The sequence below is a fragment of the Xenopus tropicalis genome, chromosome 2, assembly GCF_000004195.4.
Source record: "Xenopus tropicalis strain Nigerian chromosome 2, UCB_Xtro_10.0, whole genome shotgun sequence".
Lineage (NCBI taxonomy): Eukaryota > Metazoa > Chordata > Amphibia > Anura > Pipidae > Xenopus > Xenopus tropicalis.
Window position 1 is genome coordinate 76,864,328 of NC_030678.2, and position 15,197 is coordinate 76,879,524.

The following is a 15,197-nucleotide window of genomic DNA, read 5'->3' on the forward strand; positions in this document are numbered from 1 at the left end:
TTCTAATTTTAAAAAATGATTTCCCTTTTCTCTGCAAAACAATCCTATTGGGTTTATTTAATGTTTAAATGATTTTTAGCAGACTAAGTTATGGAGATCCACATTATCCTTATCCAGAAAACCCCAGTCCCGAGCATTCTGGATAACAGGTCCCATACCTGTAATACTATATAGAAATATACAAATAGTTTCAAAATGCCACAAATGTAAATTAAAAAGGGTGCTTTAATAAAGGAGATATAGATATATATATTTTGTTTTACATTATGTTAAATGAAATGTTTATTTGTTCTGTAATTAAACTGGACTCTGTAAATGTTTCTGTTCCTCAGATTGTAGTCTCTAGATATGCATATATGAGTATAGCAGCATTGTATTATATAACAGGGGCATAGGCATTACATTCCAGCAGACATCTTCAAGCGCAGCTGGTTCTTCTAGGAATCTCAGTCACTGCATTTATTCCCAGAATGGAATCATAGCACAGTTGGTCACAGTTCCCATGTAAGGCAGGAAGATCCGTACTGAGGTAGATATTGTTCTCACAGGAAATTATGGCTTCATGGTTAAAATAGTCCTTAAGGTCAAACCTTAGTCTGAAGGGTCCTGGCACTCTTGGCAGTCTTTCATGTCATCTGAGTAATTTTCTATCTGGATAGTAGTGGTGTGGAAGTGGAACTTATTCTGTAGTTGTGAGCTGGCCTCTTTTAGCACTTTCTGAGAGTCTGCATTCTCATCTGTAGAAAAAGAGATCGTGTTTTGTTCAGAGTGGACAAACCACCAGAAAGTCACCATGCACCCAAAGATTTGTAATGAATAATTAACAATCTTCAAATAATAACCCCATTCCCCACCTTCAAAACTACTCCTTGTAGGTTCATGTCCTTCAGTGCTTTATAACTGCTTTCAGTGCCAAACTAATCTCTCCATACCTTCATGTGCCAGAATAAACGCCTAATATGAAGGATAGCGTAGTCTATACAAAATACAGCAGGTACAGTATTAGCTTTATCTTAAAGGAGACATATTAGATAAATGAGAAAAACGCTAATTTTGTAGGCAATTATGAATAATATATGGTGCTGGTTTCCCTTTGGCCTAAACATTAATCCTATCTGTAACAATGGCCCCTTTATTGGAGCTCACTATAGATCCTATCACTTCTCCGTCCAGTGTGAAATGAAGAGTGGGCGTGTCCTAACAGTCCCTGCCAGAAGCACAGTAGGAGGGGGAGAGCCAATCACAGTCCTGCAGTCACACAAGCACAGACAGGCTTCAGTTCCCTATCAGGTCAGCCTAGCTGCTGATTGGTTCCTATCCTACAGTGCAGTGTACTGAGGGCTGCTGCTCCCCAGCTCATCCAGAGAATTCAGCCAGCAGGAAGTGGAACAGATGGGCGGGGCTAGTGGGGTTTTGGTGGAATTTCTCAATAAATCAGTCTGAAACACAACTTTTTTAAGCACAATCCTTCTATATCTAGAGGAGTATAATTCACTGGTACATTCATAATTTTTATAGGATATGTCTCCTTTAAATTGTCTTCCACTTGAAGACACTTCAATTTACAAACTGGTTTAAATTAATAAATTTTAAAATTTTCCCATTGTCTCAATTTTGAAAATTATATTCACAACAGTGCTAAATTTCTAATACAGGTACTAGATTCCATACCGAGGGGGCAGCTTATTGCCCATGTATAGGGTCCATTGATAGGCCTGCCCAGCTAGGATCTGGCCAAAAATGGGCCATGTTTGACAAATCTGTAGAGTGAGGAGTGCATTGGTGGGTTGATGCGGTTTATCATCAGATGGGTCTTTGTAGGTCTCACTGAATGGTTTTGATCAGTTTACTATAAGAAAAAGCTGATTGGTTGCTAGGGGTAACTGACAATGAAAATAAATGAGCACTAGTTATTTTACAAATGTTTACACTTCACAGTGCATTACATGTCACTCTAATTTTGCTAGTGGTCAAAACCACTTAACAGAAAAAAAAAAAAAAAAAGGATCAGCTTTGCGGTTGCACCTAATATAATTAAAAGGTTTATTAAAGTCCAATGATGGAGCTGCCACTTACTGATTGCTATGTGAACAGAAAGCACAGGCTGGGTGACTGTCAGAGCCCAGATATGTAGACTATGTAGAGCTTTCACTCCATCGATCGAAAGCAAAGTGTCCTTTACCAGGTTAAAATCCACTCCCTTTGGAGTTCCTAAAAACATATTGAAAAGCATAGGTTAAAAAGAACACAAACAAACCTTCTCATTTACTGCATTGCAACCACTAAAGTCTTGGTGAAGGAAGAAAGGGTTTGGGTTCCTAGAGCACTGAGCTGGGACTGGGTGCTATTCTTCCAAGGTTATTAAACAAGCTTAGTGATTGCCAAACCTCTTCACTTAATTTTCTAGGATTCACTGAGGTCTGGCATGGTGCTGAGAGACTGGCGAATTGCTAATGTGGTGTCGTTATTCAAAAAGGGATCCCATTCTCAGCCTGAAAACTATAGGTCTGTTAGTCTGGCATCAGTGGTAGGAAAGTTTTTGGAATGCATAATAAGGGGTAGGATACTTAAATACATTGCAAATCATAATACTGGGACTTTATGCCAGCATGGTTTTGTGTTACACAATGCGCCAGACTAATTTAATTGCCTTTTATGAGGAGGCAAGAACCTTGACTCTGGGGACGTAGTGGATGTAATATACTTGGACTTTGCTAAAGCATTTGATACAGTAACACACAGAAAGGTAATGGTAAAATTGAGGGATATTGGCCTGGAACATAATATGTGTAATTGGACAGAGAACTGGCAGAAGGATAGATTACAAAGAGTGGTTGTAAACTGAACATTTTTTAATTGGACCAGTGCTGTTAGTAGGGTAATGCAGGGGACAGTCCTTGGTCCTTTGCTTTTAGCTTGTTTATAAGTTACCTTGAGGTGGGCAATGAAAGTCTTGTTTCTATTTCTTCAGATGACACTAACTTGTGCAAAACTAAGTTCCATGCAGGATTTGACAAAATTAGAAAACTGGGCAGCAAAATGGAAAATGAGGTTCAATGTCAAGGCCTGACCTTGAGTATACAGTTTTAGGCTTCAGTCCTAAAGGATATTTTTGAGCTGGAGAGAGAGCAGAGACGTGCAACTAAACTGGTAAAGGGGATGGAAGATTTGAACTATGAGGTTAGACTGTCAAGGTTGGTGGTTTCTCTGGAAAAGGGGTGATTGCGAGGGGACATGATTACAGTAGATGGGATTATAGACAGGGTGTTCTTTTTTTCCCATAAAAATGATCAGCGCACCAGAGGCCACCCTGAAGGTGGTTTTCCATGGTTAGGTTGTGGAATGTCCTTCTGAGTTGTGATGGCAGATTCTGTTAATTCCTTTAAGAGGGGCTTGGATGATTTCTTGAACAAGCATAATATCCAAGGCTACTGTAATACTGAAACCTACAGTTACTATTACTGTTGGTATATAAAGTTTATGTATGTGAGTGTATAGTTAGGTTAGTATGGGCCTGTGTGTGCTGGGTTCACTTGGAAAGGCTTAACTTGATGGACTTTGGTCATTTTTCAGACCAACTTAAGTAACCAATTCTCATTCCCATAAAGTTTATTTACACACACACACATTATATATATATATATATATATATATATATATATATATATATATATATATATATATATATATATATATATATATATATATATATATATATATATATATATATATATTATAACTTACCTTCCATAAGGACTAGAAGTACATCCCTAAGGATGGTCAGTGTTGTGATCAGAACCAGCACAGAAAACAGGAATGTGCATATAGGATCAATAATTTTATATTCTGGCTGTTGAGGCAAAATAATTTTTAAACTGTTAAATATATAACCAATGTATTCAACATTCTACAACAACAAAAGTAAGCACTATCCTATACAGTAAACCATACAGATTAATAGAAAAGTAAAAGGCCCTACTAACTACAGGTCACTGAAGGAGACAGGGAATACTTGAACCGGTGTAGCTCTAGAGTACTCTAAAGGCTAGGGGCCCACATATGGTTTTCTCTGCTGGTGTAGAAATGGTTGGAAATAGTGGCTTTTTGAATTTAAATGCTTAATTGTGCCAACCTCTAAAATTTTAGTTTGAATTCAACAGGCAGGTTGTTCAGGGATGGCCAGTGAAGTGTATAAATAGCAGTAATATTCATTATGGATTTGCAGTCTCTGGAGGGTAAAGCTAGCCATAAACAAGTTAAAAAATGCTGCCAACTCAGCCTCTCCAGACCAAGAAGGCAGTTGATGACCCATGAGGGATGGGGCTCCCAAGGTGCTGCCCACAGATATCTGGCTACAAATAGGCCGAATACCTATCAAGAAGGTCTGAAAGTTCTGTTGGACATGAACCACACCAGCATGTGACTGCTTGCCCAACAGGACACAGTAGGAGCGCAAATGATCAGACAAGTCCAATTTGGCACAGAGCGACGGTGGCCAAATTAGGCGAAGAGCAACTCATTTGGCATTGCAACATTTACAAAACCTTCTAATACAACCCTGTTTTCAAAAATGCTGGGACACTGTAAAATATAAATTCAAAGAGAATGATTATGCAAATCATTTAACCCTACAACCAGCCAGAGAGTCTGGCTTTCTAAGAAGTAAATATGGGGAGGGGTACACCACTTTGTGAAACACTGTACTATTTGCAATTAAATAAAGGGTTTAAATAATTTGCAATTCATTCCAGGGTCCTTTAATTTACATTTTATTTAAAGAGTCCAAACTGTTTTTGAAAACAAGGTTGCAGATATCAGACTGTCCCCTCACAGGTATTGTCTGGGTTCAAATTCAAACCAACAAAAGGCCAATAAGATTTTGACTTTGGCTGCCATAGGGGCAAATAAGCTCTAGACTGGAAGGAGTGGCTGAGTCAGCAACAAATGCTGGACGATTCCTGGCCCTTTATTGGTTGGGCATATCCTACAAAACCAGTAAGATGCTGAATCAATCTGGAGTCACTGAATCCGCAACTAATTTTGGACTGCATGTGGCCACCTAAACTGCCCTGCTGCAATTGAACACCTGTAGATCGGTTTTAGTTTCGGTTTAGTTTTGGCAAAGAGCTTTCAGAAATTCATTGCACTGGATGAGGCTTACCCTAGAAATAGCAATTAGAAAGGCCATTGCTACGGGTGAAGCACCTTAACCCATAAAATTAAATGAAATTTACTGCATTACACTGGAGAGGATCAAAGAGTTGGCAAGCTTCCTGCCACAGAATATATGGCTATGTATCCATAGCTGGCTATGCAGTGGTTATGTTAAAAGTTATCACAAAGTGGTACAATACAGGTAGGGCACACTACCACTCCTACACCTCTCTTTATTCCTAGTTTTTAAAAGTTATCTAGGAAAACGTACCTTATAATAAATTACATAGGCAGCAATAAGCACCCCAACACTCTGTAATAAATCACCAACGACGTGAATAAAAGCAGCGCGAACACTAGGATTCTTGTGATCTCCAGCAGCATGTGAGTGAGAATGAGAGTTTCCATCTCCGTGACTGTGTCCATGCCCTGTCTGATGAAGAGTTACCCCCATTCTTAAGGGGAACAGATAAATGTAAGTAAAATCAGAGATGTATAGAACCCTCCAGAAATGAAATATGCTTGATTTTATTCTCTACTAACGCATAACCCTAATAAACTGCATTAATACCCCTGTCCAAGGAATGATCCAAGACAACTTCTGTGGTACCAAGGGCCAGAATTTTTCAGGCCTACATGGTGGAGGGCTGATAATGGGAACCAGTTTTGACCACTCCCCTTTTTTTAAATCACACCCATGTTATCACATGACCTTTTAAGACCATACCGACATTAATGTTGGTAGCACAGCAAAAACCCAAATGGTTGGTGCTCACTGCAGGTATATCCCACATCACTCATATATAAAAGAAGTTTATTGTCATAGCCACACCCATAAATCCATATCCCTCCTCCTACCCTGTGGATAGCATAGCAACCCCCAGCACATAATTATACACATTATTGGAAAATTGGACACAATTTTCCAAAGCTAAGTTACTAATTTTTAGTAACTTTTTAATCATATATAATGGCAGAAACTGCAAAATTATTATAGCTTGCCTACAACAGATCGAAAATACCAGCAATGCCATTTCCTGCAATCTAATATTTCATTCTTGTCTGATTGCTTGTCTCACTATAAAATACCTTGTATTTGTTAACTAACCCAGCATAAGTTCAAAACAAATGCTAAACAATTTTCATTTTTATCTTATAATGCACATTAATCCAGATTGTGAAATTGACTTATCCAGATTTCATAAATTCTGGATAAATGATCCGATATAACTATATTTTTTACATTTTGGCTTTGCAGTACTCACATGATATTGACTGCAACTGCACAGGCCGAGGTGATCAGCATAGCATCACCCTCAATCTCGTAATCTCCTGATATTATACGCTCCACAGCTAGGTAGACCAAGACTCCAGTCACAACCCAGATTGAGAGGACAGAGAGGAGCGCTCCCAAAATTTCTACATGAGAAAAAAATTTGTAATTTCAGCAATCTCGTTTTAAAACACGGTCCTTAAAAATCTTCATACCCCACGTTATCTTGCATCAGAAAGCCACCTTACCTGCTCGATGCCAGCCAAAGTTCATTGTTTTAGTAGCTGGCCTGGAGGACATCCACAGAGCAAATAAACTGATCATCATACTAGCAAAATCTGTCAGAAGGTGGGCAGCATCTGTCATGATTGCTAAACTGTGTGCCAGGTACCCCCCTACAGAAAGAATAAAAAGCCTATTTAACTATGAGTACATGCAAATATGATGAGCGCCAAAGGCAATAGGCAATATCTTAAAGGACAAGGCAACTCAAAATATAATTTTTGTTGCCTAATTAAAGAAACCAACATTCTAAGCAGCTTTGCAATATATATTAATTACAAGTTTGTAATGGTTTTTGAGTTTTTTGTATTTATAATTGCTATTAGAAGCAGTGCTTGCCTGTCTTTTTCTATTCTCTGCCCTGGTGGCTCAGACTGTTGAAACAATGTAACACAAGGCAGCAGACTGACAGACCTGTATTGCTGGAGAAGCAAGACCTTTGCAACATTGTTTAAAATGTAACAACCAGGAGTTCAGCAAATGCTGCTTTCAATAGCAATTACATTTACAAATAACGTTTAAAGCGCTACAAATTTTTAATTATTTCATACTGAAAAGTTGCTTAGAATTATGTTTTCTTTCATTATGCAAAACATTATTTTTGGGGTTGACATGCCCTTTAAACCTCCAACCTTAAGCAGAGCATATTTATGTATTATATGAGCATATGTGTCATTGCAAGGAAACCAGCTTCAATCTAACCCAAAACAGCAACTTGTAAACCTTCCCATAGGTTCAACAGGATCTTGCCAATTTAAGCAGTCCTTGGGTGCTGAAAATAGAAATACTGTAGAACTTATAAGAGTTTTCGTAAAACATAGTTCCAAATGTTCCAGTACATGAGAATTTTCTCAATTATGCATCAACAAGTAGGGGGTCAGGGTGACTGGTGAAATCATCATTGTGAATACATGGCTTTAGCAAATACTGCCACATTAATGGAAAGATCTAGGGTAAGTAACAAGTAAAGGTCCCCATACATTGGCAGATCAGCTCGGAGCGGATCTTCTCCCGATATCCCCCACCTACGCGTGGGTGATATCGGGAGAATCCAGGGTAATTCGATCGTTTGGCCCCAGGGCATAGATAAAGTCGGTCCGGGGGCCGTATCAACGAGCTGATGCGGTCCCCGATCCGACTAGATTTTCTAACCTGCCGATCGAGATCTGGCCGATTTCAGGCCACATATCAGTCGGGCAGGCCCGTCGGAATTGCCCATAGACGGGCCGATTAGCTGCCGAATCGGTCCAAGGGACCGATATTGGCAGCTACTATCGGCCCGTGTATGGGGACCTTTAGTCCTTGCTGGAGTTATAAGAAAACTGCGTATAAATAACTGCAGTCCGTTCGTCTTAAAAAATGGTACAAAGAGGAAAATTATGGAAACCCACTACCTATGCACAATACATGACTAAGTAAACAGATTTTTGATCTGAACACAAACACAGCATTGAGACAATACAATACTCAGCTATGCTTACAAAAACTCATAATGCATAAGGATGTTGTGCAAATTTTTTGCATGCAATAAGATACACCCATACTAGACTTGCAGGTTCTTGTCTTAGTTTTAGCTTGTTTTAAATAACTATTATGCGGGATTGTTTGGACAATTGTTTTGTTATCTCAAGTATATGCACATTTGTATGCAATATATTTTTATTCATATGCACTTATGCACACAGTGCTGCACAGCATTATATTTTTGTAAATACAGGTTATTCAGCAGTTAAAGCCTTAGGGTTATGGCACTTTTGGTGTTTTAAATGCCATGTGTACATAGGCTGTATCTACATATTGGAGATTTTTACAAAAGCAGAAACAGCCATGATTGCTTCTTATACAAAGTCTAAAGAAATTACTTTAAAAACTTTAATTTTAAAAACAAAAAATGGTGGTTAAATGTTTTTATTTGCCACATACTGCATCATATGTGCTGTAGCTGCCTGCTATCCTAACGTTACTCACCTATCACCTCTCCGATCATGAACACCAGGCAGACCGCTGATGCCACATACAGCTTTCGACGAGCCCTTTTTTTCTCTTTGGCATTCCAGTCATCCAGTTCCCGGTTAGAGTGACAGTGCTGGTTCCCCTGATGACCCAGTTCAATACCATTGAGATCAGATATATAAGTGAACACCTGGCTATGTAAATCCTTCCCTGGGATCCCTGAATAGGAGCTGAAAGACAGCAAATTATATATATGTATAATATGGCACAAATATTATTATTTAAGCAATTCATAATACATCAGATGGAAAAGTTTTTTTTTTTGCAAAACTAATTGCAAAAGTAATAGAGGTGGATTCTGCACAGGACTTTTCAAGCACTTGGCTAGTCCACGTGTGCTAGGCAGCCTCACAAAAGCTATATAATCCATTCACTGCTAATATAGGCACAGCAATGAGTACCAGGGGATAGCTCTCAAGTGCAATATTTTGATCAACTATTTTTTGCTGACTAGTCAGGGAAGAGACCATCCTACGTTTTTCTAGCTCACTAAAAAGGTGTCCAACAATTTCTTAAAGGATAAGTAAGCTTTTTTTATTTTAAAATCCCTTAAAGAACTCTAAACATTCCCCAAAATGACATACCACTCTCCCATTACCATTTCCTCATTTAGTGTGAAGCTCAGCCCTCATTAGTACGCGGGGCCTTCCTTCTCCTTTGAGGAGAGGCTTGCTGCCTACTACTCCAGAGGACATCAATCAGGCAGACAATATTATAACCTATTTCCAAAACTGGTTCAATAAATAGGGCTTGTGCCTGCTCTTTTAATTATTTTAAATAATAAATGTTTTATTATTTCTTGCTGTAAACAAGGCAAAATTGTAGATGAAACTAAAGCCGCCTTCTGTTTCCTTATAGTGGAGACTGCAGTCCTTCAGGTGATATTTTGGTCACTATTAACTCTAGTTTTTTTGCATGATACCTGGGTGGGGTTATGTGGACTAGATCCAGAAATATCTGTACCTGTTGTGGCAAAACAGTGAATAGGTACTCAATTTTTTAAATGCTAATGATGCTCACCTTGATATACTAATGATGTTCTTTAGCGTGTGACATGAACTGGGACCCTTTCAGTAGTTGCTCACTGCAGTATTTAGCTCCGGGGGAGGTGTGGGATGTATTTGTATGTCTTGTGAATGGTGATAAAAGTTAGTAAGAATTTTCTCTTGTAAAAGGGAGTAAACTCATTAATTTTCCTAAAATAGCCAGATACTCTAGTTCAAATTTAGAAGTAATATTATTCATTTTGAAATATATCATAAAGATGTTATACCTTTTCCAGGGTTTACAGGATTTTGCTCACCTCCAAATTTGTATGTAAGGATAAAAGGAGACATCCTGCTCTTATGAAGTATTTCTTCTTCTCTAGTATGGCAAAAGTCCTATCTATGTTCAAATTTCTAGAGGAATAGCTCTGCCACAGCAAACTAAAAGGCATTTCTCACTCAAGAGTTGATATGTATGTTCAGCCCATGTAATAAAGCTAGGGCTTTAGACCTAACTATATTTGAAGAACTGTTGACAACAAACAATAAAGATGTGTCCTGCTAATTAACCCAGTAGTTAGGTTATAACACACCAGATCTAATTTCCGAACATAGGTGCTACATTGCACAGTGCATGTTACAGCAGAGTATCAAAGCCTTGCTTTTGATTCATAAAAAGACAGAACTTGAAAATAATAATAATTATAAACTTGTTTGCTATAATTAACAGTTGAGAGGAGCTAGCAGGCACGAATATAGGCAATGCATATAAAGGATATGATTGTATCAGCAATAATTGCCATTTCCCTGTAGCCAGATGTAACCAGATTACCTAATGTATTTATTATTTATTTTCTGCTATTATTATTATACATCATTTACATCAGTACAATTTATGATGAATTCAGTGGCATAACTAAAATGTGTTAGGCCCCCACCAAAAAAAAAAAATCTTTAGAGGGGCCCAATGCACATAAACCCCTACCCGCTAGAGAGCATCAACCTATTTGTGCTGAGCTAGGTAGAAGGGAGACTAAATTCTAATAGCTACAGTCTTGTGACTCCACAGGGTCTGCTTCCTCTATAGTTACACCAATGGCATATCTTTAGGGTTTGCAGACACTTCAACCACAGGGAGGCATGGTAAGATTCCCTGTCCATAACTCCCGCAATAAAATGTATCAATGGTGCATGGGAAAGTGGGGTAGGGGGCACGGGTATGGAGCCCATTAACATTTGTGGCAAAAGGACCTGGAAACCAACCTACACGCTTGGCTGAATTATGAGATTTTTCAGACATAACCAGTTTTGAGAGTTAACTATTTTTCTCCTCCAAAGACCTCACAGTTCATCATGGTAAAGTTGGTCTTCTAGCACAGTGCTGTCCAACTGGAGTCCCCCCTGCCCCCCACCTGTCTGGCTGCTGTGACTGCTTACCTTTGTGTAAGCATTAAATGGTATCAGTACCAAGGTGAAACGGCCCCCTGCATTGTTCACACCTCAGATTCAGGCTGTAAGGGCAGTGGCACACGGGGAGATTAGTCGCCCATGATAAATCTTCGTTAACGTGAGCGACTAATCTCCCTGTAATGCCATTCCACCGGCATATATGTAAAATGCCGGTGGGATGGCAAACGCGTTGCTTCAGTTTCCCCAAGTCAGCGAAGTTTCCTTGCGAGGCAACTTCGGGAAACCGAAGCAATGCATATACCATCCCACCAGCGATTTACATTCTTGCCGGTGGGATGGTATTTAAGGGAGATTAGTCGCCCGCAATTGCGAAGATTTATCATGTGTGTCACTGCCTTAAACCCCTGTATTGTTCACACCTTTTAGTCCCTGCATTGTTCACAACTTGGGCTCAGACTGTAAGCACCCACATTGTTTACCTGTTCACACCTCTGACTGTAGGAGCAGTGCCAGCATTGTGTCACTGTATGTATTCCCTGCGTGTGCCATACTCTGCATGCCCTATACTACCTAGTGATGCAACTGCAACAAAGGAGGCCCTATGCGTGCTGATTGGGTATGCTCCCTGCTTGATCGGTCCACAAGTCAGACAGATGGGGTTATGTAAAAAAAGGCACAAAGTTTTCCCAGGAGCAGTAACCCATTGCAACTAAGCAGCAGGTAGAATTTACTTACTGGTCACCTGTTTAAAGGTAAACACCTTATTGATTACTATGAGTTAATGCTCCCAGGCAAACTTAGTGCCTTTTATTAAATACAGGGGAGTGTCCTTTAAAGGTGTGGTTTGCCTTTAAGTTAACTTGAAGTATGTTTTAGAATGGCCAATTCTAAGCAACTTTTCAATTGATCCTCATTATTTGTTATAGTTTTTGAATTATTTGCCTTCTTTTTTCATATCTTTGCCATTTATAAATGGGGGCCACTGACTGGCAGCCAAAAATCTATTGCTCTGTGAGGCTACAGTTTTATTGTTATTGTTACTTTTTATTACTTATGTCAGTGCTGTCCAACTTCTGTTGTACCGAGGGCCGGAATTTTTCGACCTACGTGGTGGAGGGCCGATAATGGAAGCCAGTTTTGACCACTCCCCTTTTTGAAACCGCACCCACTTGAAACCACACCCATGTTATCACATGACCATACCCATATTAATGGTTGTAGTACAGCAAAAACCTGCCATACTCTGCCTGCCCTACCCTGCCTGTGTGCCATACTCTGCCTGCCCTACCCTGCCTTTGTGTGTGCCATACTCTGCCTTCCCTACCCTGCCTGCGTGTGCCATACTTTCACTGTGTGTGCCATTCTTGGCTGGTTTGTGCCAAACTTGGCCTGTGTGTGCCATACTCTGCCTTCCCTACTCTGCCTGTGTGTGCCATACTCTGCCTTCCCTACCCTGCCTGTGTGTGCCATACTCTGCCTGCCCTACTCTGCCTGTGTGTGCCATACTCTGCCTGCCCTACTCTGCCTGTGTGTGCCATACTCTGCCTGCCCTACTCTGCCTGTGTGTGCCATACTCTGCCTTCCCTACCCTGCCTGTGTGTGCCATACTCTGCTTGCCCTATGCTCACACACAGGCAGCCTACAGTGACACAATGCTGGCACTGCTCCTACAGTCTGCACAATAACTATATATTAAAAAACTTTTTAATTGCAGTACCACCTCAGTTTATGTTCTTTTTGTAGTATGCAGGGATTATTTGTGGGTTTCTACTGCTCCTGAGGTGTGAAGAAGTGAACAATGGGTGTGATTACAGCCTGAGCCTGAGGTGTGAACACTGCAGGGGGTAGAACAATGCAGAGATTAAAAGGTGTGAACAGTACAGGGGATTACATATTTAAACAATACAGCCTGATTACAGCCTGAATCTGAGGTGAGAACCATGCAGGGGGGGGCAGTTAATCACAGTACTGATACCATTTAAAGCTTACACAAAGGTAAGCCATCAAAGCAGCCAGACAGGTGGGGGGCCACACAGAGGGGGGTCGGCCCGCGGGCCGCCAGTTGGACAGCACTGACTTATGTTATTATTCAGTTCCCCTAATATTCATATTCCAGTGTCCCATCCAAACCACTCCCTGGTTACTAAGGTAACTTAGACCTTAGCAACCAAAAGGCTACTAAAAGAAGTCCAGATTGGAGAGCTCCTGAATTGAACAGAACATCACTCTCTACATCATACTAAAAGTTAACTCAAAGTGAACAACATCTTTAAGAGGCACGTGTGCTCGGCTGAAACGCTGCACTTTACAGGGCATCAAACGTTTTCAATTTCCCCACACATAAAATTAACTTTTAGCATGTAGTAGAGCAGTGATCCCCAAGCAGTGGCTCGTGAGCAACATTTCGCTCACCGACCCTTTGGATGTTGCTCCCAGTGGCCTTAAAGGAGGTGCTTATTTTTTAATTCTGGGCTTAGTGTTAAGTTTTAGTTGCATAAAAACAAGGTGTATTGCCAAAGAGAGCCTTCTATAGGCTGCCAGTCATCATAGGGGCTACCAAATAGCCAATCACAGCACTTATTTGGATCCCAAGGAATTTTTTTAATGCTTTTCTTGCTACCCAACTCTCTTCACAGTTAAATGTGGCTCACAGGTCAAAAAGGTTGGGGATCCCTGTAGCAGAAAGTACTATTCTGAAACAATTTGCAATTGGTCTTCATTTTTTATTATTTGTGGTTTCTGAATTATTTAGCTTTTTATTCGGCAACTCTCCGAATTTTACTAGCTTTATAGTTGCTAGGGTCCAAATTACCCTAGCGACCGACAGTGGTTCAAATGAGAAACAGGAAAATGAAAAGGAGTGGGTCTGAATAGAAAAATAAACTATAAAAAGTAACAATAACAATTCATTGACCCTCTTTTGAAAGCTTTAGTCAGAAGAGAAAAGCAAATAATTAAATGAAAAAAGACCAGCTGAAAAGTTGCAAAGAACTGGCCATTCTACAATATACTAAAATTTAATGTGAAGGTGAATCACCCCTGTTCATCTGATAACTAGAAGTTTGCCATAACAGGTCACATGCACTTAGCCATAGGTGTAACTATAGGGGAAACTTGCCCAGCAATTCCTGGTGGGGACAATGGGACACTGACCAACAGGCATTTTCCATATATTCTAAAATACATATGAAAACAAAAATGAAGCATTGCCTAATATGACTTAAACATGGAGCCTAGTAATTTGCAGCTCTGCCCTGCCAGTGTAACGCACTTAGCCATCCTCTGATTTCATATAAGTGATGGAATGCTATTAATAAGTATGAGAGAAAAGAGTACTAGCTCAGCGCTTGCAGTTCCACTATAGATTCCCCATGAAACGGACGGCACCAATAAGCAGTAACAGATGGGAGGAGTGTAGGAAGATGAAGTTCGCGTGGTTATTATTTCTAGGAGGCAAGCGGAATATACTCACTGTATAATGACCCAATATTTACCTGGCATAACAAAGTCTCTATAACTTCTTACCGTTTTTCCCCACTCAGTAGCAGCTGCTTCTCCGTCTCGCCTTCCATTTTTGCCGGCCCCTTTGGCAGCTGCTCTTTACAGATATAAATCCCCAGGTGTCTTCAGGTAAAAACTAAAAGTATGGATTATTCCGGGTCTGCCTCAAATCTCTTCAACTCGCTGCTCTCCCTCTGGCCTTACGTGCTGCACTCCGCGTCCTTTATCGCCCACTCTCTTTATCCCTCTCTGTGTCCGTGTGAATTTAGCCCCGGGTGCAAAGTGCCGGGTGCAAAACTTTGCAGACTTCCAAACTGCGCCTCCCCCCTTCTTTTCTATTCTATAGAGACCCTTTTCTGCAGAAGGGCACTCCTGCACATGATGGCCTAAAGAACGTGTCCTCTACTCACACCCTTGTATTTATTCAGGCTAACAACGCCATCATCTATCAGTCTAATAACGCCTATAAAAGCTTCTAGCTGATTTTGGGACGTGAGCAAACTGAATAAATGCCTATTTCTCACTGTGAAAGTAATACTGCCTGTGAGGGATGCTTATTTACCAAAAAAAATTATAAT

The 15,197-nt window shown here is 40.1% G+C and overlaps 1 protein-coding gene across 1 annotated transcript; it reads right to left on the bottom strand.

Moving 5' to 3' along the window:
- Positions 1-207: 207 nt before the first annotated feature.
- Positions 208-14,869, bottom strand: slc30a2 (solute carrier family 30 member 2). Its single transcript, NM_001006822.1, has 8 exons — positions 14,644-14,869; positions 8,678-8,892; positions 6,676-6,822; positions 6,420-6,573; positions 5,426-5,609; positions 3,745-3,850; positions 2,077-2,211; positions 208-737 (listed from the first exon to the last, which is right to left on the bottom strand). Exons 1-8 carry the CDS (start codon positions 14,688-14,690, stop codon positions 592-594), a joined length of 1,134 nt encoding a protein of 377 aa, NP_001006823.1. The 5' UTR covers positions 14,691-14,869; the 3' UTR covers positions 208-591.
- Between the last annotated feature and the right edge of the window lie 328 nt (positions 14,870-15,197).

Excerpts from the sequence above, each read along its gene's own strand:
- slc30a2 (NM_001006822.1), bottom strand. The coding sequence starts at position 14,690 with ATGGAAGGCGAGACGGAGAAGCAGCTGCTACTGAGTGGGGAAAAACG. Across the intron at positions 8,893-14,643 it reads CTACTGAGTGGGGAAAAACG|CTCCTATTCAGGGATCCCAG; the intron begins GTAAGAAGTTAT and ends GCTGTCTTTCAG. Across the intron at positions 6,574-6,675 it reads CTTTGGCTGGCATCGAGCAG|AAATTTTGGGAGCGCTCCTC; the intron begins GTAAGGTGGCTT and ends TTTCTCATGTAG.